Source organism: Gobius niger, assembly GCF_951799975.1.
Source record: "Gobius niger genome assembly, chromosome: 4".
Lineage (NCBI taxonomy): Eukaryota > Metazoa > Chordata > Actinopteri > Gobiiformes > Gobiidae > Gobius > Gobius niger.
This window is the reverse complement of record NC_136855.1, coordinates 34,708,234-34,730,817: the sequence shown is the minus strand read 5'-3', so window position 1 is coordinate 34,730,817 and position 22,584 is coordinate 34,708,234. Positions and strand designations below refer to the sequence as shown.

Genomic DNA, 22,584 nt, shown 5'->3' with positions numbered 1-22,584 from the left:
TCTGCACCTGTGGTTGTGACCACTGGGGCTTTTGTGGTTGTTTCCACCACAGCTGTTGTGGACACTGTGGTTGGGCCAGTAGTTACTTCTTTAGGTGGTTGTGTTGTACTGGCCACCTGTGTTGTGGCACCAGAAGTGGTTGTTTCAATAGGTTTGGCTGTTGTCCCACCAGTTGTTGTGACAGGTAATTCAGTTGTTGTAGTAGTGACTGAAGGTTTAGATGTAACCACGGTTGTTTCTGCACCTGTGGTTGTGACCACTGGGGCTTTAGTGGTTGTTTCAACCACAGCCGTTGTTGACACTGTGGTTGGGCCAGTAGTTACTTCTTTAGGTGGTTGTGTTGTACTGGCCACCTGTGTTGTGGCACCAGAAGTGGTTGTTTCAATAGGTTTGGCTGTTGTCCCACCAGTTGTTGTGACAGGTAATTCAGTTGTTGTAGTAGTGACTGAAGGTTTAGATGTAACCACGGTTGTTTCTGCACCTGTGGTTGTGACCACTGGGGCTTTTGTGGTTGTTTCCACCACAGCTGTTGTAGACACTGTGGTTGGGCCAGTAGTTACTTCTTTAGGTGGTTGTGTTGTACTGGCCACCTGTGTTGTGGCACCAGAAGTGGTTGTTTCAATAGGTTTGGCTGTTGTCCCACCAGTTGTTGTGACAGGTACTTCAGTTGTTGTAGTAGTGACTGAAGGTTTAGATGTAACCACGGTTGTTTCTGCACCTGTGGTTGTGACCACTGGGGCTTTAGTGGTTGTTTCCACCACAGCTGTTGTAGACACTGTTGTTGGGCCAGTAGTTAGACTAGTTACTGTTGTTGTTTTTGTTACCACAGGAATTTTATTGGTTGTTGTTTCTTTTGATGGTGCTGTTGTTGATTTTACACTTGTTTGAGGAAGTTTTGTGGTGGTATAGGGTGCAGTGGTGGTGTTTAAGATGGAAGGCTTGGTTGACAGAATGGTTGTTTTTGGTGCCTCTGTAATGACAACCGTTGTTGTAGATTGTTGTTCAGTAGTTGTTCTAACCCCAGTGGTTGTCAGAGTTACAACAGAAGACGTTGGTGCAACCTCTTCAGTAGGAAGCCATGGAATAAAGTGAAACAGAGACAAATTAGATACATCGGATATTCACCGTCAATTACACTAATAACATGTTTTGTTTGTTTTATATTAACGTCATACCGGATGTTGTAAAAACAAATGTTGTAGTTGGAACTCCTGTGGTTGTGATAACACAGGGATATAATTGTCTTTTCACTTCTCCATCTTTTCCACATTCAGCAGTGATGCAATTCCCAAGACCATCAGTGGTGTTGTATATTACGTCACCATATTTGTAGATCTTCCCATTGATAAAACATGTACAAGCTGTTGACAGAGTTAGATTGTATTCAAGCAACACTGGATTTTTTGTAAACTTTAATTTTACACTGTCATACTCACCACTTGTATTGTATCTGCAGTTTATTCCAGTATCTGTGCACACACTTAATATGGTAATTTAAAAAAGATAAAAAAAAAAAAATTAAAAGATGATCAAAAAACAAAATGTATGTATCTATAGTATTTTTTGTTGTAATTTTTCTTGTCAGCACAATTCATAAGACATGTCCAGACTGACCAGACCTCGACCTACTTTGCTTTAGTTGCACTCTTACCCTAAAACAAACTTTTTGCCCATTGTGCCCAATTTGGTTTTGAATATCAAAATTTACCTTTAATCCTCTGTTTAAATTAATGTTTAGAAATCTTGCGAAAGAAAATTTGCTGAGATATTTTGCAATTGTCACTGAAGAAAGGTAGAGCGGTCATGTGTCTCGTTAGTATAACAGTGACACCTAAAACATGCATATTTTATTCATATTTTGTGCATAGGGCATCCACATTGATGCTGTTGGTATTGAATGGCGTTGTACTTTTTTTTTAAACTTTTTTTTTTTTTATTAATGCAGTTGACAAAAAGCTGCGTTGAATTCAATAGAAACGGTGAAAAGAGGAGGAAAATAAATATGTGCCAATGTGGCCAGCGATTCGGGGCATCGTTCATTTAGAGCAGGGGTCCTCAAACTATGTCCCGCGAGCCATATCCGCCCCACGAGATGATGTAACCCGACCTCTGACTTGTAGAGAACAAATCCCTGAGTATGTAAAAAAAAAAAGCCCATTCTAAGCCCATTCCTGTGCAGTTATTTTTTTAACTAAATAACCAGTGTACTCATTCCAGCCACTAGGGGGCAACTTAAATAAAAAAATAAATAATTACTTTTATTGAGGACCCCTGATTTAGAGTAAATATAATCGAAAGAAAGCCAAATATAGAACCATTCATTATACTGAATCACATTCATCACAATTTTCAGAAGATTTTTGTTATGACAATCTCAGGGTCAAAGTTTAGTCATTTCTGTAAAGCTAATGTTAATGTGCACCTTTTTTTTAAAGACAGAACACAGTCGAATAATGTTTTGAATTAAGTGTTGTGCTGCGGTATACCAAGTGTAGCAGTTGTTGGAAGGAACGTCATCTCCAACATTGTAATGATTGCCATTGTTGTCATAACAGCCGCACTGATCTTTGGTGACACACTTCATGTCGTCTTCGTCAAAAAATGGCTTACTTGTTGGGCACTGGGGATAACAACCTACAACACAATGTTTGCGTTAACAGCAGAATCAGAATGTTTTTATTGCCTCTGTCAGCGAAAGGTACAATCTCAAACTAGGAACACTGAAATACGGAACATAGTTATTAAAGCCAGGTGTAATGCCAAAATCAAGCAAGCTTTTGAATCTATATTTTTCACACATGAAACTACAATTGCAAATAATGATGTGGTTTTGCATCATGTCTGCTGTTGATGATATAAAAATCTGCCCAGTGCATTGACAAAGAGAGTGCAGCGTGTCCAAGGTGTATACAATGGCATGTGTTGTTTTTTTGTGAAATGAGCTCAAGCAATTTGTGACTTGTGTACGAGCTGGTAAATTGATAGCTCGATAATCTTGTGATGCAACCCTGGACTGTCGCAAGACTGAATTTTCAATGTCACACTGAATTTTTCTGTCTCATAAAAATCCATCTTGAAAGGCTTGAGCTGAAATGTTCATGCTTGGGAACAGAAATAGACTGTCCTTTGGGCATCATGCAGACTGTTTTTAAGAAGGCGCAACAGCACCCCCGTCTCCTCAGAAAGTTGAGATCTTTTAATATTAGTCATTTTAACTTTAGTGTACACTTCACTTTTTGAATCCATCCTTACAAACAATAGCTCTTCCTGGTTCAACTTCCTTAGCCTCAAACACAGAACAAAAGTCAATCGAGTCGTATAACCAGGCCAGCAGGATCACCCAAAGAGAGACCCCTTTCTGCGAACTGTACAGGCGATCAGTGCGGAGGAAAGCAACCCTCATCACTGAAGACGCCCTCTGCATCAGCCCTTCTCTCTGCTGCCATCAGGCAGAAGATACAAAACCCCATTGGGTTTTGTACAAAACCATCTACAAGAAATCATTCATTCCATCTGCAGTACATGCAACAACATTTCTTGTCTACATGAAAAAAACATGAACCTCAAAAAAGAAATAAAAAACTAAACAAGCAAAGACATTCCAGCACCACACAGTAGAATACAAGCCTACCTTCAACTGCTGAGATAAGATCGGAGCATTTCCCAGACGGGTTTCTGCAGGTCTTCATGCAGTTTGCTCCACAGGGCTTGTAGTGCCACTCACAGTCCCCAGGGGAGTTGTAATAGTCACAGAAAACAGCTGCACAGAACAGGCACCTTCAGAATCTCCTCTGGTGTAAATATTTTTTGACTTCATGATTGCTTATGTTGATACTCACGGCACAATTTTGGCGTTCTCCAGCGCACACACACACTGGCTTCGTTACAAGCTTTTGCGTAGGCAGCCACAGCAGTGCACAAACACTCACAGTCCCCACCGGTGTCGCAGGCACAAGAGTCTCTGACACACGAGTCAAAGTATGGGCCCGGGTCCACCTTTGCCACAAATACAGTACAGTTACCAAAAAGTTCTACTTGGCAAGTTTAGGCAGAACAGTAAGACAACCCTGATGCATTCTGGAGACAAAACACAGAGGTTAAGATTTAATCTCTTAACCCCGACCTGAACCAAGGACATTTTCTCCAGTTCAACATTACCCAAATCTAAAAACTTCTTGAAAAAAATCAACAAAAACAAGGATGAAAACACAACACAAAGTGACGAAGGAGCGACAAAAACATGCCAGAAAAGCAACAAAAACACTTTAAAAATGTGACAAATAAGTTATGAGCAGTTATGTAGGCCGTAGCCTTCAAATGAGGTTTTACACTGTTTCTCTCTTGTGTCCACTCGAGAAGCTTGTACAGGTGAACTCTGAAAATGTACATATCGTTCAAAAGTATAATTAAACTTAAAATGTGAAACTAATATATGATATAGACTCAACACATGCAAAGTGACATGTATCAAGCCTTTATTTGTGATCATTTTTGATGATTATGGCTTACAGTTCATATTCAAAATATTCTAATTTTATGAGATATGAGAGTCATGATAATCAAAATAATAACAAATAAAGGCTCTCACTTTGCATGTAATGAGTCCATCATATATCAGTTTCACAGTTTAAGGTGAGAAAAGGTGCTTGGTTAAGGCAGGGAGTAAGAGGTTTATTTCTTGGCCTGAATGAGCACAGTAGGGCTGCGCAAGATATGGCAAAAAATATCATATCGCAAAATTAGGTAAAAAAAAATCTCTGTCCAACTGTTAAACATGGGGGTGGATCCATCACCCTTTAAATTGTACACATTTGAACGAGTAGAGGAAATAATTTCAAGCCAATGCTGTGGCAGAGTTGTGAGCACCTGTGAGTGGCAGGCCTGGAAGGTGATGCCGGTGATGATGCTGCATTGTTTCTGAGCCCAGGCTTTACGGTATCCATTGGAGGAGCACGGGTCTTGGATCAGCTCAGCCTTAGGGCAGGTCGGCTCCAACTTCCAGCTGTTCCCGAACTCCAAAATGTCAGTGACGACCTCGTGGGAGCGTGTTGTGAAGTCGTTCCTGCTGTTACCGTCATAATTGCCGCACAAACCACACACATGGCCCTAAAAGCAAAAGAGCAATTGTTCATAAACTGATGCTGTTTTACTGAGTGCTAAGATACCTGTGGCTTCTATATAACTAATATTCTTCTTGCTATATCATCTTTTTCTGCACCTTGCCTTGAAGTACACACATTTGCACATGAGATTTTCCACCTCTCTATCCCACCTTCTCCCAGCATTGAATTTGTTTACCTTATACTCCGGATTGAGTTTAATAAACAGACTGGTCTTCATATCCCACATGAGGATCAGGCCAGTCTTCAGGGTCACCACCAGGTACAGGCCCATCTTCTGCAAGCGATCAGGGCGAGACTGGTTGCTTCCCCGCACCACGTGGAAGCCCTCGTCGCGGAACTCAAACTCTGCGTCCTGTGGGGGTTTGTCAAACAGTGTGTTTCAGGTTCACTTTCTAGATATTCCTCCTGAGATAACGCTGGGTTAGTCACAATTTATGAAACCAGGCTGGTTTTCGTAAAAAGAATTTTAGAAATCTCGTACTTAATGAGGGTCGGACTGTCAGCATTGGAGCAGCGCGAGCTACACGTCACGCAAGGGCCGAGTCTACAGTGAAGATCCCGCCCTTATGCCCTTTTTAGGAACATGCTTCGTCAGAGCTGGGGAGGGGGAGTCTGTAAATCCGCCATGACTTCCCCCACGACCGTGGTCATTATGGTAAACGGGGAGGAGTGAGGAGAAGCTGTCCATTTATATATACACAGTCTATGGTGAAGACCAGACAGGTACAAAAGAGCTAAGGTAAGAACATATCTCAGTATGTAAAAACGGTGGCCTATTCCTTTAACTGACTCAGAGCACACATTGGGCAGATTTAAATGGTAAAGCTCCCAAGACGAAATGATGTGGAAGGTATCGATATATGTTTTTGTTGCTCTCAAGACAATTGTCCAATCAGAGAGCTGAATGAGCTCTTTGGGATGCCAGATCCCTTTGGAAAAAGACATAAAGGGGACTCTCTCCTACTTTCACAATCCCAGTACCTGTCCCACTGTACCATCTGAGCCACTGTCATCCCATTATATTCAACCCAAAGACGTCTTGAAGCATTTCACCATATTTTTACGATATGTGGTCATTTCTCTCATCACAAATACTCTGTGTTTACCACACTGTAGTTGATTAGTTTCTGTTGTACCTTTAAACTTTGTTCCCCCTTATTTTTCTTTGAAAATCTCTGGGAATCACTAAGGATTTGTACTTTTGGATCCAGGGCGGGTTTAAGACTGTAGAGCCAAAAAACCCGGAGGGAGGGTTTTTTGGGTTGGTGCACTACCTGTAAGAGTATCTTGTGCTTTTATGTTGAATGAATAATAAAAAATAAAAATAAAAATAAAAATAAAAAATAAATAAATAAAAAAAAACACTGTAGAGCCCAATTCATTCATTAGAAAACAATTGTGTTATGGGTGTTGACATTACCCCCAGGTACATCCTGATGGTCCGGGAGCAAGTGGTGCCTGTCGTCCCACAGGGCACATTCTCAGTGATGATTCTGAAAGTGCCATTGCTCGAGCTGCTGCAGGAGTCCTGACACAAAGACAGAAAGAAACATTGTTACGCTTTCATATACATCCAGGGTTATTCTGATTAGATGTATGATTCAGTTCACTGACATTTCAGAGATAATTTAAGTAATATTTTTTGTATAATTATTTGTTTGTTTATAAATGTGAATTGTAGCCGTGAACAGAATTCCATCTGTTGTGTCACACTCGCACTTACAGACACGCTCTCATTCATCCTGGTCCCAAAAAAATTAACAAACAAAAGTAGCGGAAACCAGAGCACACAGAGGAAATCTATACAGGCTCAGGGAGAACATGCAAACTCCACACAGATAAGAAGAAAAGCTGTGATGCAAGATCACTACCACTGTGCCGCCATTCGCAGTTATGACTGAGAATGAAATTAAGTGGAATATTTTGTAAACAGTGTTATCTCTTAGGGAGTCATACAAATATCTTTACTATGTACTATGTACTATGTATACTTGTAATTTACCTGCAGTAGAGTGTACTGGCACTTCCCGTTGAAGTCATATCGCTTGTCATCAAATGTAGTATAGTGACCATCTCCATAAATCCCACAGACAGCGTCACAGTGATTAGTGGTGCAGGAGAACTTTCGGTTTACGCAAGTGCTGCAAAATGAACAAGCCACAAGAAGACAGTTAGTTACTACAATCAAAACATCAAACCGCGAGATACCTGCAAAAGTAGTCCATCCGGCCAGACACATTTTTTTCACATCTGTCCTCACCAGGTGTTGCAGTCCACTGTGATGGACTGTCCAGTCTTGTATGCTTTCCCGTTGTGCACGCAGGGACAATTGTCCTCCTCGATACAGCCCCCTGCCCCGTCCGACACCAGGCCGTCCGGACACATGCAGCCGGAGGTGCAGCTTTTGATGTACTGTGGTACATGCAAGAAAACAGAGGTCAGAGCCACCACACTTTCACACAGGAAAGGAAAGAAGAGTGGATTGAGGATCATGATGGGTGCTAAACTGAAATCTTGAAACCCCTTCGAACTCAAATTATGCACACACAAAAAAGCATCTCTTGTTTATTTAAAGTTTCAGTAAAATATTTTATGATCATGAGATACTACTTATTTGGTCCATAGAAAAAGATGAATGGAAATGTACTTACACAGGGCATATCCAAAGTGCTGCAGCTTTTCTGGCACTCGGTCCCGTTGGCTCCCGGTTTGGCGGAGGAGCAATCAAAGTACACCATGGGCGAGGTACAGGTGGCTGTCCCAGCACATGACACAAACCAAAATCTAATTTTGCCTGTTAATTTGAGCCTGTTAGACAGATGAAATGAGCCTTACCTTCCAACTCAGTTCCTCCTGCGCAGCTGAGCACTCCGTTTCTGCAGACACTGCAAACAGAGTGAGAAACCATTCACATTAATGGAGACGTATGTTTTACAAGGCATTAATGTACTGTGTTGCCTTAGTTAGTAGCAAATTATAGTAATCCGTTGTTTGTTAAGGTTCAGTAAGCAAGTTCTCGTTGTAACATTAGACTTTTTCACAAGTTTGCTTGAAAACTGTGGTTAACATAGGCTAGCCAATGTTTTTCAGAGCGTGCGTTTGTTGACACTCTTGAATGACAACTTTGTTAAAACTGATTTCTTTGCTTTTGAAAGAGACAGTAGCATGCTGATGCCTCTTGTTGTGGACTTTTGCTGTATCAATATAATGAGTAAATGAGAAGCTGATTTATTGCACTAGTATTTGTGCATTTACTGATATCAAGCTGTTCATTGTGGGGTTTTGGTAGCTTCGTAAAAGTAAAGTAAAGTAAAGTATGAAAGTAAATATAAGTAACAAGGTAATTGGCGCGTTAAAGCCTGCTATATAAAAAAAGCGTTACTTTCATAATAAAGTAGCGCAGTAACATAACATAGTCAGGAGTAACGGAGAAACTCATGCATTAGCTACCCAACACTGCTAATGCACAATTTTGCTGTATTTATACATCTTTAAGACCCTACGGCGGCAGGATATTTCACTCTTTGCAGAGGACATTATAATGTAACTAAAATTATAGGTTATGTTCCCAATGCTTTGAGTGATTTCACACTAAACTATACGTACACTTCAGAATGTTATGAGCACAATTTTGAACTCAAATGGGGGTTATATTTCTATTGCATCGACTCTGACGACCATACCAATTGAAGCCGTTCTTGCTGCTGGTCTGTCCTGCCAGGATGATGTCGTCCTTGTAGTAGCAGGGGCAGTCGGAGCTGGCGACACACTGGCCAATCTGGTTCATGTAGGTCCCCTCTTCACAGCCACAGCCGTCCACCACCGGAGTTTCGTCCTGACAGGTGTAATCGGGCTGGCTCAGGGCGCGGCAGGTGCGGTGGCAGCTCGTCATGTTGTAACTGTACGTGGTTCCCGTTGGACAATCCTTGTATTTAGCTGGAGACGGCAGAGAGGCAGTGTTACTCTGATTTTTAGTCTTTCATTTTTGCATGTTTTAGGAACTGATGTAATAATAGCCATTAACACAGTGGACGCTCCTCATGCAGCAAGCTCTCATTTAATGTAGCTGTAATTCACAACAAGTGGCTTATACCGTCCCCTCAGCTTGACTTATGCATGTGAAGTGAACATGTCTCACCACCACAAATGGTGTCTCTCCAGCCTGGGATGTTGACTCCAGCCATGGAGCAGGCCAGGATGTAGGTGGACATCACGGCACACATGGCCTGCTCGCTGTTGTGCCCGTTCCCGACACACACGTCGTATTTGCACTTCTGCAAAGCAACACTGTCAGCAAAACAGCAAACTGTACAATTCCTTTAATACGGTCTCAAAATTAACACACTAACCACAGTCATGCAGATAACCACAAAGATAACCACAAAGAAAGATTACTCAAATTGTAGGCTAGTCAGTTTTACTAAAGTTTTCTGACAGCCACCACCAATGACGATGGAGCACCAAAACTCGGCATTGCATTCAAGGCAACTGGTAACTAGCAAATTTGCCAACTTGGAAAAAATGCCTCAGATTACTGCTGCAACTGGCATTTACAACATGATCACAGTGGTCTCATTTTCCAAGTTGAATACAACAATGGCGGCCCCCATGGATACGTAGATCTGAATTTGTATAATGTTAGCTAAACATTACATGTGTTGTTTACATGTTCAAAATTTAATTGTGATTACGTTTAGATTTGCAATATCGTTCTACTTATTTTCATTCAAATTCAGTTTACATGGACATGTTTAAACATAGATGTAATATATAAGAGACAGCCATTCAACCCCATTCAGAGTAATGAGCCAATGTGGTCTAACATGGCGCACCTTGCTCCTCCTTCAGAACATGTTCCTTAAATGTTCCTTCAGACCTTGGAAGCTAAGCAGGGAAGGGCCTGGTCGGTACTTGGATGGGAGACCGTTTGGGAACACCAGGAAGCCTAGCGAATGTAGTGAGTGAGTGGTTGGTGGTGGTCGGAGGGACCGATGGCGCAGACTGGTTGCCTCGCTTCCGTCAGTCTACCCCAGGGCAGCTGTGGCTACAATAGTAGCTTACCACCACCGAGTATGGAGTGAACGAATAGTGCAATGTAAAGCGTCTTTGAGTGTCCAGAAAAGCGCTATATAAAACCAATCCATTATTATTATTATTATTATTATTATTATTATTATTATTAAAAGAGCAAAAAGGCAGAAAGCCCTGCCCTTGGGCGGACAGGCTACGAGCCTCCAAAGACAATAACCAGCGTGGTTAAAAATGATACCCAGCCCAGCGTTTTTACATGGGTCACAGCATTTTTTAGCAAAAAGGGAAAGACTCTTTGGAGCCAGGCTTTTAAGCAGTGCTAGGAAGGTATAAAGTCTCCATTGGACTCCGTTTTAAAAAGTGGCTTTTGGAGTTGTTCCTGGCCACCAGGCGGTGGCAAAGTCATGACGACCAAAGAGAAGCACTTTCCTCGCTCATTGGCCGAGGAGCATACACTTTTGAGAGAACTGAAATACAACAAGCTTTACAAATACAACATGTTTGTAAAAGTTTGAACCAGTTTGCAGTGATTACATTAAGAAATTAACTGTTAACAGACTGATTTTAATAAAAATTGCAATTATAATTCAAGTATCTGAACAAGTTAAGTAAGGAATGGTGATGACACTTCTATTACTAGTGCTGTAGAATTGTATTGTTACCAGAAAAAGAGAAGGAAGGAGTTATTAAACTGAAGCCACATCCTGCTCACCTTCTGGTATGGGCTTGGATCGACAGAGGAATGACACTGGGCGAACACTCCCTTTGAGTCGGTCAGCTTGGGACACCAGTATTCGGCGTAGCTCGCTGAAGACGGGAGCAGGGACGAGGTGAGAGAACTGTCCATTCGAAGAAGAAGATGGAGAGTTGTGGCTGTGCTGCTTACCTATGCTGATGGCCTGGTTGCACGGGTCCTGCGGGTGTGATTTGATGTCAGGACAGCCCGCCGAAGTTTTCCATGTGTTCACAAAAGCTGCAGTTGTAGCCTGCACGAGCCCACTCATCACCGTAAAGTCATCTAGCTCCTTGTCGTTAAAGTTCCCACACAGACCTTTTCACAAATAAGAAAATCATGGGGGTCAAAACATCACTGTGCTTGAATTCATAACAGAAAAAATAGACGTTTTATTCTATATATAAACAGATATCCACTTATTGTGAGCAGTGGAGAATGTTGATATTGGTTTGAAATTTCCATTGTCATTAGTTGTATATGTGGGCGTCAATTTTGGTAGAAGTATTTGAAGTACTGCTCTCTTCTCTCTTCTGTCATGTCATGACTTTGGTTCACTAACCAGAGAATCCAAGCACTTTCATTATGATGATTGCCTTACGTTACAAAAGTACTGAAATCAGTATCAAGTAAGATATTTGGAATATGTACAACCACAATAAAAAGCAGAACCGCTCATTTACTGGTCCTTTGTTGGTGTTATTGGTGTCTTATATACAGTGGTATGCAAGACACAATAATAAAAAACTATTCATTCATTCATTCATTTATACCAAATCCTTTATGCCACTGGTGGAAGGTGTAACTTTGTTTCATTTTTTTCTGTCAGATAGAAAGTACAACATCAACATAGGGCTGTCCAAACACTGTTCAAAACGTCAAGCGCTGCTGGATAACAGTTTGAGCCAAATCTCCCATTGACATATTCAGCAGAAAAGCCTTTAGACATTAGATACACCAGGTGATGAACAGAGAAGAGTGCAGAAGGAGCAGAGAGAGAAGCAGATCAGAGAAACCGTGGAGGAGAGGGAAGATGACATGGACTCCTTCAGGGTGGAAGCCCCATGTAAATACTGGTAAATGCATGTCAAAAAGCTTTGCTAAACATCTTCAGTGGAGGTTCTTGAGTCATCTTCTGTACTCTGAAGTTGAAGTGCAGAACTTTTCGCCTCTCATCCGAAAGGTTTCATTAGCGACACTAAAGTTATAGAAGAGAGGCGAAACGTTCTACACTTTGACTACAGAGTACAGAAGATGACTCAAGAACCTTTATTGAAGATGGACAACTCCTGCACGACTGAGAGCCTACACAGACATTTAGCTAAAACATGAAATCCACTATAAGGAAGTAAGACCGCATATTGTACTTTTAATCTGAGAACATAGCTGGCATTAGTCACTTAAATGTGCATTGAGATGTAACAACTACAATGTGTCACATGACTGTATATATAATGTAATCTCTGCAAATCAGTGGTAAGTGTGAATTAAACACATTAATGGTCACAGCACACAGTCTTACCGACAGTTGTCCCTTTGAGATCGGTCGGTGCAATGGCATAGACCTGCATGACTGGGCTCAGCTGCACCAGGAGCTGCAGGCCCATCTTGGTGTGAATAGATATGTAAAAAGACGAGGGCATGTACATGACGAGCTCGGCTGTGGAGGTCAGAATAAGCAGACGTTAGCTGGCTGGACACACTCGCTTCCCTGTGCTCACAGCTGGACCGGACTCACGTGTGAAGAGAGGCAGCTGAGACTGGATGTTGTTCACGTATACCTGCCCGGCCGCCTGGATTTTAACCACCTGCAGTTTACGAAGGAAATGAGAGCTTTACGTCAACATGATTCTACCGGAAAGTACAAGTACATGAACATAAGCATTTTTACCATTAAGTTGTTGTTCAGGGCCAGGGTGACGGCACGGAGACAGCTCACAGAGTCTGACAAACCGCACTTCTTCAAGTCTACGACCACAGTAAAGTCTGGGGCCTCACTCTTCTGCAAACACATGGTTACTGTAGGTTAAGGTCTTAAGGTCTGTACTTCATTGTCCCAGTTTAACTCTTCTGGGAAGGCTATCCACAAGGTTTACGTTTTTCTTTCACATATGTTAGGTCACCCTTGTGCAATTGATGTTGGACAAGAAGACCTGGTTCTCTGTAGGCACTGTTCCATTTTTGTTAATAAATTCACTCGCAGCGACGCTTTGGTGTTTGTTGTCTGTGTATGGGTCCAACTTTACACAAACCCCAACACAAGGGCCATGTTGGAATTCACTGAGCCCCTGAGAGTGACCAATTCTGTTGCAGATGTTCTTAGACAGTTTGCATGGCTCTGTGCTTGATTTTATACACCTGTGCCCATGATAGTGATTGGAACACCTGATGTAAATATTTTTTTGTATGGGTAATCCTAATTTATATACAATGAATTGGTCATGATTGTTTAAGTGTGTAATGTATTGTGTATCTTTGTATTTGTCCGAACCCCAGTAATTATAATCACAGCAATAACTCTCCTTTCTGTGGTCCATGGTTCAATTAAATGTTTTTTCAGCACAAAACAAAACTCTTGTCACTCTAAAAAATAAAGATGACATGAACCTGAAAAACACCAACCATTCGATTCTACATTATGCCGATTGCACTATCTATCAAACAATCAATCAATCAATCAATCAATCAATCAATCAATCAATCAATCAATCAATCAATCAATCAATCAATCAATCAAACAAACTTTATTTATAAAGCGCTTTTCATACCGAAATGCATTTAAAACAATGCGCCTGGGACAACCTCCCATATATATACATTTTATATATTAGGATTAAATAAATAGATTAGTCAGTTAAAGGCTAAGCTAAAAAGGTGGGTCTTGAGCCTGCTCTTAAAAACATGAACGTTCTCTGCAGCCCTGAGCTCCTCCGGCAGGTCGTTCCAGAGGTGAGGGCCGTAATATTGGAAAGACGCCTCACTATGAGTCTTTTTGTTACTAGAACCGTTTGATCTGCTCTGCTCCACATCTTTGCTTATCTTTGTGTCAGATGTTGTTCACTGTACCTTTGCAAGCACATAAGAGCAGTCTCCATGGAAGATGTAGGACTTCCCATCAAACGTGCTGATGTGGGCTCCTCCCTCCACTGAGCAGGTCCCAGGACAGTTGCCTTCGGTACAATTCCACCCGCCGTTCTCACACACACTGGCAAAGACACCACATGTTTAGGTCATATGGAACTTTTATGAGTTATTCTACTGTATCGCCCATATTTTGAGATATCCCATTAGTCTGTGCTTTTAGATTAGATGCAGACTAGAAGACCAGACTAGAGGTTAATTTAGTCTCACCAGTTTCTGCATTGGTAGGAGTAGGACTGTCCAGTCTTATACACTGTCCCGTCATGTTGACACGGACACTTCTCCTTCGGCACACAACCAGTGTTCCCAATGTCATCAAGGATCGTACCTGCAGATGGCACATGTCACGTGTTTGTCTTTTGGGGTTTGCTCAACAAATATTAGCTGATTGAGGGAGTTAATTAGTGCTTTACTTTTTCAAATTTTCAAGTATTTGCCAACGACAGTATTGTGAGGTGATTGTTCTACTTTTTTGTCTTATTTTCTCATATATAAATACAAGCCAATATGTAAACATTATTATCACAATATCTTGCAAATATGGGAGTTCATCAATTGAACCCCTACTGCTTCTGGAGACCTAAGATGTGCATCACTTTCGCAAACATGTGGAATGTGGAGGTTAAATGAGAAAGGTGATAATGAATGTGGGAGAATGGTTCTGTAAACACACAGTCTTGCCCTGTGTGGCTAATGAAGCCCTTAAGCTGATCCTCTCTGTGTTTGTGTGTGCCATGTGTGTAGTGTGGAGCCTTCTCTGACCGGCGGGGCAGCTGCACTGGGCCAGGCAGTGGCTGTCACACGTCTGACTGGCCTCGGGGTTGGAGCAGGTGTCTGGACAGGACGTGCTGCACTCCTGGTACTTCAGGTTTAATGGGCACCGTTTGTCTGTAACACAAACACATGTCAGTCTGTGTGCTCTTACAGTTTAGTGGCACGATATTCTGCTTGGATTCTTACCGCAGAAGGACTCGTTCCTCCACTTTTGTGGGATGCCCCCGGCGTGGATACACTGTCTGGAGAACTCAGAGATGGTTTTGCAGAGAAAGTCAGTGGTGTTGGAGAGGCACATGTCTGACATACAGGCCGAATCAAAGGCCTCTACGTCCAGCCGGTTGTAGCAGTCTGCAAACGGAGCGCTGGAGAAGATGTCATCGCAGAATGACTGTAGGGATAAGAAACATGTTCAACACATGTGAACTCAACACACACGGCACAAACATGAAGTCACTGAAGCACCTTTTCTGCACAGCTCTTGGCAAACAGCACCACGGGTTCATGACACTCCTCATTGGGACCATCCACCTTGTAATGCTCTGCAAACGCCAGCATAGACAACTGCTTCCCTGCACAAAGGAGCCAATTGTTTCCACATTGCACTGCTCAACATTACATACCACAGCAAGGTAAAACAGCTAAAATATTTCAATATAATTGTGTCATTACTTCATAGTGGCTTCTAAAGCTAAACCAGCTGAGAACCACTGATCTTAAAGGTCTCACCATCTTCCTCAAAGTCATTCTCAACTCCATCAAAGTTGCCGCACAGCCCACACAGCTTGCCCTGGTATTTACTGTCCATTTCAATCTGAAAAAGATGAATGCAAAATGAATTAAGACTGCATTTGCGCAAGGTTGTTGAAATTTCACACATTTAATGCCTTGAACAGACAGACATCCGTGATTTCACAGGTGTACATACAACAATTATATGACTGTGCTATTTATACATGTGATATAGAGAATCATACAAAGTCAGGTCTCCTGGGCAAGATATAAGTTCTCCACTTTGCCCATATTTTGTCGAACTTGTCCATTTGGAGTCTTTTATGAAATGTAATTCGTTCCATAACAAATATGGCATATGTAAGATTATACCAATCTTCCACGTTCGGGGATATTGTACTCAACCAACTTTTTGTAATCGATTTCCGTGCTACTAAACTCAACATACCAAACAATAGTTGCGTCTCTTTATCTGTGTCAATAGAATATAATGAGCCAAATAGTAATTCATCCCAGTTTAAAGTTGTTTGTAGCTTTAACATGATTTTCAATTCAATTTTAACAGAATTCCAAAAGTGTTGTAATAATGGGCAAGACCAAAATAGGTGGTACTGTGACACCCCCCGGGCACCACAATTTCTCCAACAACTGGAAATGCTTGAATAATGTGAACTCTGAGCTGGAGTAATAAAAAATCTACAAAGGCTCTTCCATCCAAAACATCTCCATAAGTTTGAACTAGTGATTTTCCACTGAAAAACGCAATGTTTTAGCCAAATATGATCCAGTATCAAATTATTTGATTCTCTTTCCCATTTTTGTTTTATATAGTCAGTGTTTATCATTTTACTCTCTTGAAAGTCCTTATATAGTCGAATGTTGTGGCTTTCTACGGCAACTCTGGCGCCTTCTTAAGTAAAAGTAGGTGTTTGTGAATTATTTACAGGCATACAGTTGATTATAAATTTATGAAGCATTTAAAAATTATTCCTCTACAGAGATTAATAAAGTATAACTTAACTTTGTAAAAAAAAAAAACGTGTATTCTGCACTTGTGGGGAAGCAAAAGTGTCGGTTAAAGCGGCAGACACTTACCAAACAACACGTAGCACATATGCATGAGGAGTAGAGCCGGAGATTTTTGGTCATAATTTTACACTGCGTTCCAAATTATTATGCAAATTGGATTTTTGTGTCAAAAAGGTTAAAAAAAAATCAATAATAATGAAACTCATGGATGGTATCGTGTCTTGGGGCTCTATGAATCACTGACATTAATCTCAGAGACCTGGGATAATTAGTTGTTGGGTTATGCCCAGTTAAGGGAAAAACTACTGAAAAAGGGTGTTCCACTTTATTATGCAGATCATCATTTTCAAGCTATATGGTAAAGAAAAAGGGACTTTCTGCTGATGAAAAACGTGAAATAGTTGAATGCCTTGGTCTAGGTATGAAAACCTTCGATATTTCATGAAGTATTAAGCATAATCATCATACTGATAAGAGATTTGTGGATGATTCAGAGGTCACTCCGGTTTGTGCAGATAAAGGCACAATATGGACGGTTTCTGCCAGACAAACACATCAGATTAAGAGAACAGATGCCACAAAGCAGCAGACAGGTATTTGAAGCTGCTGGTGCCTCTGGAGTCTCCCGAACATCAAGATGTAGGACCCTCCAGAGGCTGCAGTTGTGCAAAAACCTTCTATCCGGGCCTCCCCTCAACGGTTAATTTAATGCTGATGAACAGAAACGGCTGTAATGGGCTCAGAAATACATGAGGACTCATTTTCAAACAGTCTTGTTCACTGATGAGGCCGTGTTGCCCTGGATGGTTAACTCAATGGAGTAGTGAATGGTTGGTGAATGACCACAAAATCCCAACAAGGCTGTGAGGTCAGTAAGGAGGTGGTGGAGTCATGTTTTGGGCCAGAATCATGGTGAGAGAGCTGGTCGGCCCCATTAGGCCCTTTTAGGATCCCTGAAGGTGTGAAAATGACCTTTGAAAAATATGTGGCGTTTCTGACTGACCACTGTCTTCTATGCTACAAAAAGAAGAGCCGTGCTTTCCCTAAAAAAATCCTCTTCATGCTAGACAACGCACCATGTCCTGCTGTAAAGAAAACCTCTGCATCACTGGCTGCTATGGGCAAAAAAGGAGAGAAACTCATGATGTGGACCCCCTCCTTCCCTGACCTCAACCCTGTTGAGAACATTTGGAGCCTCAATAAAAAATACTTCTATGAGGGTGGGAGGCAGTTTTCATCCAAACAGCTGCTCTGGGAGGCTATTCTAACATCCTGCAAAGAAATCCAAGCAGAAACTGTCCAAAAACTTACAATTTTAAAGGATTTAAGAATTTTGAAGCTGCTATCACACAAGGGCTCCTATGGTAAAATATAACTTGACCTGTTAATATTTTTTTGATTGAAATAGCTTCTGATTTCAGTAAATATGACCTCCTAATGCTACAAATTCAACAAATGACCATTTTCAGTTAATTACAAGCTTTAAAATGTATTGAAACGATGAGTTGCATAATAATTTGGAACAGTGGATTTTGAGGTTTTGACTATATTTATTTTTGAAAAAAATACTGTTATCACTAGGACATTTTTTCCACCACATTTAAATGACCCTCTACCAGTTAAAGACTTGAAAATTATGCTGACTCTCATTTGAGTTGACAATTTAGAAAATCTTAGAAAAATGTCATTTGCATAATAATTTGGAACGCAGTGTAGTCAAAGTAATATTTTTGCCGGGTAAAAGTTTTTTATAAGACTAAAACTATGACTGGAAATGATTAGAAGAGACTAGAATCATTCAAACTTCAATTACAGTCTAAAAAAGATTCATATCATTTAAATTCACTGCCAAATGAACAGCTCTGTGCTTTGTGTAAGTGGAAGAAGCTTCATAAAGCAGAGAACTTTGATAATAAATATTTTAAATGCAAAGTCGACTAAATTTACATGCAATTTTAGTCGACTTTAAGGGATATGTCAGGATTTTTGACATAGGGCCTCATTTCCTAGAGTGTTATATTTGCAGAGTTTAGTGGTGCTAGGCTAGTGCTAGGTTAGCGCATGTCTGTGGTAACTAGTAGCCTGCATTAATAACCTCTTCAAAATCATTTATTTATTTATTTATTTGATAGGGGCAATGCATATTAATGAACAGTTGCACATGAGCACTGTAAATATGCCAGATTACAGCAGAGATGCTAGTTTCCATCTGTAGTCCCTAGGCAGGCAGCACATACACAATTTACAAAATGTGACAACAAAACACTATAAATGCAATAACAACTAAATTCATGAGCTAGTCCTCCAAACGTTGCCATATCTGATTTGTAGAAAGCTCCTTGGTGAATTCCATGTGTAGTAATGCCGGCCGCAGGTAAACAAACTACTGTAGATCCGGTAAGTTAGCAGATCACTCCGCCGCTGCTTAGCTTACAGCCAGGAAGCTGATGCTGCTCAAATATATCTTCTTTTAAATGCAAAATGGTTGTATTTCAAAAATTATTCAGTCAACACAGACATTTACATCGGTAGTCTGGTGTTATAAGTGACTTGTCTCAGGTGCACTATGCTTGGGTCAGACTGTTTTTAATACAGGCTACTAGCTACGTTAGCCTAGCACTAGCCTTGCACCACTAAACTCTTCAAATATAAGGATTGCATGAATTAGAAAAAAATAATCTAACTAAATTGAAATACGTTGTCAAAATTAACACTGATTATAATAACTTTTTTGTATATATAGCATTGCATTGCCACCAGAGGCACCAATGTTCACTTCTGCTTTCACACTCAGATCCTGCTTCAATGTGGACCGATAGGGGATTACAGTGTTTGTTTTTAAGGCTGCTCCGCTGTGGAGGTCAAACATCATCACGGAAAATGTCACATCTCTGCACATTATCCCTTAAATAAAGATTAAACCAAACTAAATATGAACCTTAGATGCACAGGACAAAGAAGAACTTGTGAACATGTGGTTTAGTGATGCACAGGGAGCATATTTTGGAGTTCCATATGAACACCATTTATTTTACACGTTTTTCCATCCGAATTTTAACGCCATATTGTAGAACATTGCAGGTTATATATAGGCTATGTCAAAGGGGATAATCTACTTAAACTGTGATACATGCCATGGTATAACTACGTGCCAGTTATACCAAATGTACTTCTAATACCAGTACCAGTTTCCTCCCTTTATCACCTACTCATTACATCATTTGATTTTGCTACCATCTGCTTTTAAGAGAGTTTTACTGTGCAATTGAGCCACGCTAAACCAAGTAGTTTTCTTATGAATCAGTTCAGTTTTAAAAGAGAGTGTCTTACTTCCAGGGAGTCGTCCAGGTTCCAGATGGCTCGGAAGCCCACGGTGGACTTCACGGTCAGGCTGGTGGGGCTGGAGGACAGGCTCACACCGTACAGTGTCACAGGAAGCGCCACCCTGAACACAATTCACATTATTTTAGACAATCGTTGACATCTCAGACTGCAGCCGTACAAGGTGACTTTATTGGCTTTGTGCAAGAATGAAGTCCATAATCCATCCATATTTTTCCCATTTATTTGTTGCTGGTCTAAGCTGAACAGATCACTCCCGCCCTGGTCTCACATCATGAGAGGTTATTGAACCCGTCACCAAGGACCTGTTTACCACGGATGTTTCTACTATGGGCATGAAGCCCACAACAACATAGGTCCTCATAGGCTCATTCAGTCGCTCAAACCCCTCCACAACATCAATTAAAAAAATTAAAAACAAAATCTCTTTCTTTATGATTAAGTAAACATTTCTACTATAACTTTACTTTCTACCTACTCATCCCTAGGACCCCTAAAAGCATTTGTATAATTTCCACAAACTCATTTATTCATTTATTCCATATCTGTGTATGAAATGTATTGATTTTTTTAGATGTGATTTTCTGCTTCTATAAGAATTATTTCAGTCATATGACCCTACTAAAGCAGACACTTGGAAGAACAGCTTGTAATGAAAAAAAAAGACGTGTAACAAGATGGTGCATCTTCAGCTGATGTTTTACAAGCAATAAACAGGAAGAAAATCAGGAGGGAAAAATGCCCTGCTGGAAGCGGTTTGACGAGGGGTAATTAATAAACTGAATTAAATGTTACATGTATTGTGTGTCAGATTGTTGTTAGCCTCCTATGGTGAAGATGTCTGTGTAGGCTCTCAGTCGTACAGGAGTTGTACATTTTTGATGAAGTTATTTGAGTCATCTTCTTCACTCAAGAACCTTCATCTCCTAATGTAAGGTGAAGTGTTTACATTTATGTGGCCTGGACTCACTTTGTAACACTGCAACATATTTAAACTTTCATGCCCTTTTTGTAAGTTCTATTGTTTTCAATAAGACTCTTTTGCTCCCAGTTATCTATTATATAGGGCCGGGACTTTTTTTGATAAATTCATTACATAAGGTTTAACGCGATTAAAAACATCGAAATTAGTCACATTTTACTTTAGCGGCACAGACACTATTTTAGTTTCCTTTTTCCTACAAGATGTTGCGTAGGGACGAACACCGTGTAAAGCCAAAACAATTTTTCAGTCAAACTTCACACAGTTAAGCCACATACATTTCTTTAAAAAGTTGATTCTCCAAAATCATGCTATTGTGCATATAAGTGTTTATAATGATCACTTGGGCCTCACATCTCCAGAAAAATACAAAGAAGCATCTAAAATATACAGTGCCTCTGAAAAATAAAAACAACCCCTATGCAATTAATAGCCATGATGCCACTGCTATTTTGCTTATTGTTTTGTTGTGAACCTTTATCTCAAACCCCTTCACCACGGCCTTTTTTGCACTCACGTTTTGCCGTCGATAATGGCGCTGGAGTTGGAGTGCAGTTCGATGACGGCGCCCTCCACTTTCATCAGGATGTGAAAGATGGTTCCATCCAGGGAGCGCTGCATCTGCAGGACAAAGTTCGGGGTGTTGCTGTCCGGGCTGCACACCGAGGTCACCACATGGGCACAGGGCGAGGGCAGGCGGTAGAACTGTCCGTCATACGTCTTCCAGTGGGAGCCCCCCCAGGTGGAGCACACCCGGCCCAGGTGGGTTGAGTTGGCTGGGACAAACAACAAAGATTTAGGAGGAAGGCTGCTGAAACGCACTGTGCAAACACTATGGACATTATCAGAATTCATAACTTTTTTTCCCATTCAAATAATTATAACAATAGACAAACAAAACCAGCACAGCATGAAAATCTAACAACAAAAAGCTAAAGATGTACTTAGAATTTCCGCTAAATCCCAAAGCAAGTGGAGCAGAATGGGATTGAGGCGCTTCATTGGAGAAAGCGTACGGCGAGACACTGCAGGTGAATAGGGAAACTTTTAAAATCAATTAAAAAATCTATTTGAAACCTTTGCTGTAGATAACAGGCATAAATATGAGAAAAATGTATTGCCAGTTTTCTGTCATTTTCTGTTTTCATTTTTGATTTGGTTGACATATTAGTTACAAAGAGGAGGGGATTTTGGATACCTTGTTCAGTTTTGAAGAAAAAAAAAAGTTTTTGAAATTCAAAACCCAAATGAGGCCAGGAATGAGTTATATTACTGTAAAGCGCTTTGGGCCTAATAATGGTAGAAAAGCACTAAGTTGAGACCATTTACCATATTAAAAAAATCTGTCTGAAAAAAAACTCATCAAAATATTGTCTAACTCTGTCTGTAGGTCCTACTTAGGTGGAGATATTGTCGCACCAATGTGAGGAAAATGCATTTTGAGAAAATGTCCCTTGAAATTACAATTTACCAAATAAATGTATTGCAAAACATTAAATCAGGGCAATAATTAAACAAGTTATTGGGAAGATTTGTTTTTTTGGGTGAAAGTTTGTATTAAGGGACCAATTTGGCCCAAAACCTGAAAATTGAGGGGGAAAAAGAGTTTTGCCTGTAGTGTGTTACCTTGTGACAAACTACAGCCCACTAGAAAACTGGCGCCCACTCAGAGTCAAAAGTGTCTAATGACAGGCATT

The 22,584-nt window shown here is 40.7% G+C and overlaps 1 protein-coding gene across 1 annotated transcript; it reads right to left on the bottom strand.

Moving 5' to 3' along the window:
• Positions 1 to 2,055: 2,055 nt before the first annotated feature.
• Positions 2,056 to 15,610, bottom strand: LOC306961681 (mucin-2-like; the record flags this gene model as incomplete). The annotated part of the gene is made up of 23 exons (XM_079554525.1): positions 2,056 to 2,131; positions 2,487 to 2,634; positions 3,632 to 3,760; positions 3,840 to 3,996; positions 4,867 to 5,106; positions 5,299 to 5,475; positions 6,544 to 6,651; positions 7,126 to 7,264; positions 7,384 to 7,535; positions 7,775 to 7,878; positions 7,959 to 8,008; positions 8,807 to 9,059; positions 9,262 to 9,397; positions 10,867 to 10,961; positions 11,041 to 11,205; positions 12,410 to 12,547; positions 12,886 to 12,889; positions 13,954 to 14,092; positions 14,239 to 14,356; positions 14,791 to 14,916; positions 14,989 to 15,193; positions 15,268 to 15,374; positions 15,532 to 15,610. 23 exons carry the CDS (start codon positions 15,608 to 15,610, stop codon positions 2,056 to 2,058), a joined length of 3,045 nt encoding a protein of 1,014 aa, XP_079410651.1.
• Between the last annotated feature and the right edge of the window lie 6,974 nt (positions 15,611 to 22,584).